The sequence below is a fragment of the Danio rerio genome, chromosome 11, assembly GCF_052040795.2.
Source record: "Danio rerio strain M-AB ecotype USA chromosome 11, GRCz13ab, whole genome shotgun sequence".
NCBI lineage: Eukaryota > Metazoa > Chordata > Actinopteri > Cypriniformes > Danionidae > Danio > Danio rerio.
Genome location: NC_141031.1, coordinates 115,001 through 117,500, shown reverse-complemented (window position 1 = coordinate 117,500; position 2,500 = coordinate 115,001). Strand labels below are relative to the sequence as shown.

The 2,500-nt window shown below is 45.9% G+C and overlaps 2 protein-coding genes across 6 annotated transcripts in view; one reads left to right on the top strand and one right to left on the bottom strand.

The window, feature by feature from the left end:
• The window catches only part of nckap1l (NCK associated protein 1 like), a 104,854-nt gene that overhangs the window by 47,230 nt on the left and 55,124 nt on the right, over positions 1–2,500 (bottom strand). The gene's annotated exons all lie outside the window — the stretch shown is intronic.
• The window catches only part of elmo2 (engulfment and cell motility 2), a 13,361-nt gene that overhangs the window by 8,240 nt on the left and 2,621 nt on the right, over positions 1–2,500 (top strand). For both annotated transcript variants that reach the window (NM_001200058.1, XM_087271672.1), the window contains 5 exon segments: positions 5–141; positions 390–553; positions 670–782; positions 949–1,056; positions 2,419–2,500. The exon segment at positions 2,419–2,500 is cut by the window's right edge and continues 1 nt beyond it. In NM_001200058.1, coding sequence (NP_001186987.1) covers positions 5–141; positions 390–553; positions 670–782; positions 949–1,056; positions 2,419–2,500 — 604 coding nt within the window.

The window sequence follows — 2,500 nt, the reverse complement described above, 5'->3', positions numbered from 1 at the left end:
GCAGCGAATGAAGGCTGTAATGACTTCCACCCCATGTTCTTCACACACGAGCGCGCCTGGGAAGAGTTCTTCTGCGTCTGCATACAGCTGCTCAACAAGACATGGAAGGAGATGAGGGCCACTGCTGAAGACTTCAACAAGGTGTGTGTGTGTGTGTGCACATGTGCCTGTGTGTCAGTGTGTGCTTATATATCTGTGTATGTGTGTGTGTACATTGTATTACTGTGGAGCAAATTGTCCCGCAGGTATAGGAACAGAAGCAGATCTCCACCTTTTGTGTTTGTTTTTTTGGTCCCCGCGAGGAAAACGGCTCATAAATCAGACAGATGGAGTATTTTGAAGTGTGTGTGTGTGTGTGTGTGTGTGTGTGTGTGTGTGTGTGTGTGTAGGTGATGACGGTGGTGCGTGAGCAGATCACCCGGGCTCTGGCCCTGAAGCCTGCGTCTCTGGATCAGCTGCGGCTGAAGCTGCGCTCTCTGAGTTACTCTGAGATTCTGCGACTGCGTCAGTCCGAGAGAATGAGCCAAGATGACTTCCAGTCGCCGCCCATCATGTGAGTCCAGAAGACCAGCAGTGAACACCCAGATCATCCTCAGAGCAGTATTGATCACTGAGTGTTTTATTGATTATTGGTCGCTGTGTTGATCATTGTGTTGTGTTGTTGTTCAGTGAGCTGCGGGAGCGGATCCAGCCGGAGATCCTGGAGCTCATCAAGCAGCAGAGGCTCAGTCGGCTCTGTGAGGGAAGCTGCTTCCGCAAACTGGGGAACCGACGCCGGCAGGGTGAGCAGACTGACCCTAACCCTGACTCTGACTCTGATCCCGACCCTGACATTAACCTTGACCCTAACCACAACCCTAACCCTGACTCTAACCCTGACCCACAGCAGAGTCAGTGTATTAGTGTGCTGTTGGTAATCTTGTATAATCCACTGTCTCCGTCCCTCAGAGAAGTTCTGGTTCTGCCGGCTCTCACTGAACCACAAGCTGCTCCATTATGGGGATCTGGAGGAGTCTCCACAGGGTGAGGTGCCACTGGAGCTGCTGACCGACAAGAGTGAGTGCTTATATCAGCGTATAAACACACACTGAGCTTATAGAGTGCTTATATCAGCGTATAAACACACGCTGAGCTTATAGAGTGCTTATATCAGCGTATAAACACACACGCTGAGCTTATAGAGTGCTTATATCAGCGTATAAACACACACGCTGAGCTTATAGAGTGCTTATATCAGCGTATAAACACACGCTGAGCTTATAGAGTGCTTATATCAGCGTATAAACACACGCTGAGCTTATAGAGTGCTTATATCAGCGTATAAACACACGCTGAGCTTATAGAGTGCTTATATCAGCGTATAAACACACGCTGAGCTTATAGAGTGCTTATATCAGCGTATAAACACACGCTGAGCTTATAGAGTGCTTATATCAGCGTATAAACACACGCTGAGCTTATAGAGTGCTTATATCAGCGTATAAACACACGCTGAGCTTATAGAGTGCTTATATCAGCGTATAAACGCACGCTGAGCTTATAGAGTGCTTATATCAGCGTATAAACGCACGCTGAGCTTATAGAGTGCTTATATCAGCGTATAAACGCACGCTGAGCTTATAGAGTGCTTATATCAGCGTATAAACGCACGCTGAGCTTATAGAGTGCTTATATCAGCGTATAAACGCACGCTGAGCTTATAGAGTGCTTATATCAGCGTATAAACACACGCTGAGCTTATAGAGTGCTTAAATCAGCGTATAAACACACGCTGAGCTTATAGAGTGCTTATATCAGCGTATAAACACACGCTGAGCTTATAGAGTGCTTATATCAGCGTATAAACACACGCTGAGCTTATAGAGTGCTTATATCAGCGTATAAACACACGCTGAGCTTATAGAGTGCTTATATCAGCGTATAAACACACGCTGAGCTTATAGAGTGCTTATATCAGCGTATAAACACACGCTGAGCTTATAGAGTGCTTATATCAGCGTATAAACACACGCTGAGCTTATAGAGTGCTTATATCAGCGTATAAACACACGCTGAGCTTATAGAGTGCTTATATCAGCGTATAAACACACGCTGAGCTTATAGAGTGCTTATATCAGCGTATAAACACACGCTGAGCTTATAGAGTGCTTATATCAGCGTATAAACGCACGCTGAGCTTATAGAGTGCTTATATCAGCGTATAAACACACGCTGAGCTTATAGAGTGCTTAAATCAGCATATAAACACACACTGAGCTTATAGAGTGCTTATATCAGCGTATAAACACACGCTGAGCTTATAGAGTGCTTATATCAGTGTATAAACACACGCTGAGCTTATAGAGTGCTTATATCAGCGTATAAACGCACGCTGAGCTTATAGAGGCTGTGTTAAAGCTGTGTGTCTCTGACCTGCAGTCGCCGTGTCCGACATTAAAGCTGTGCTGACGGGGAAAGACTGTCCGCATATGAAGGAGAAGAGCGCGCTCAAGCAGAACAA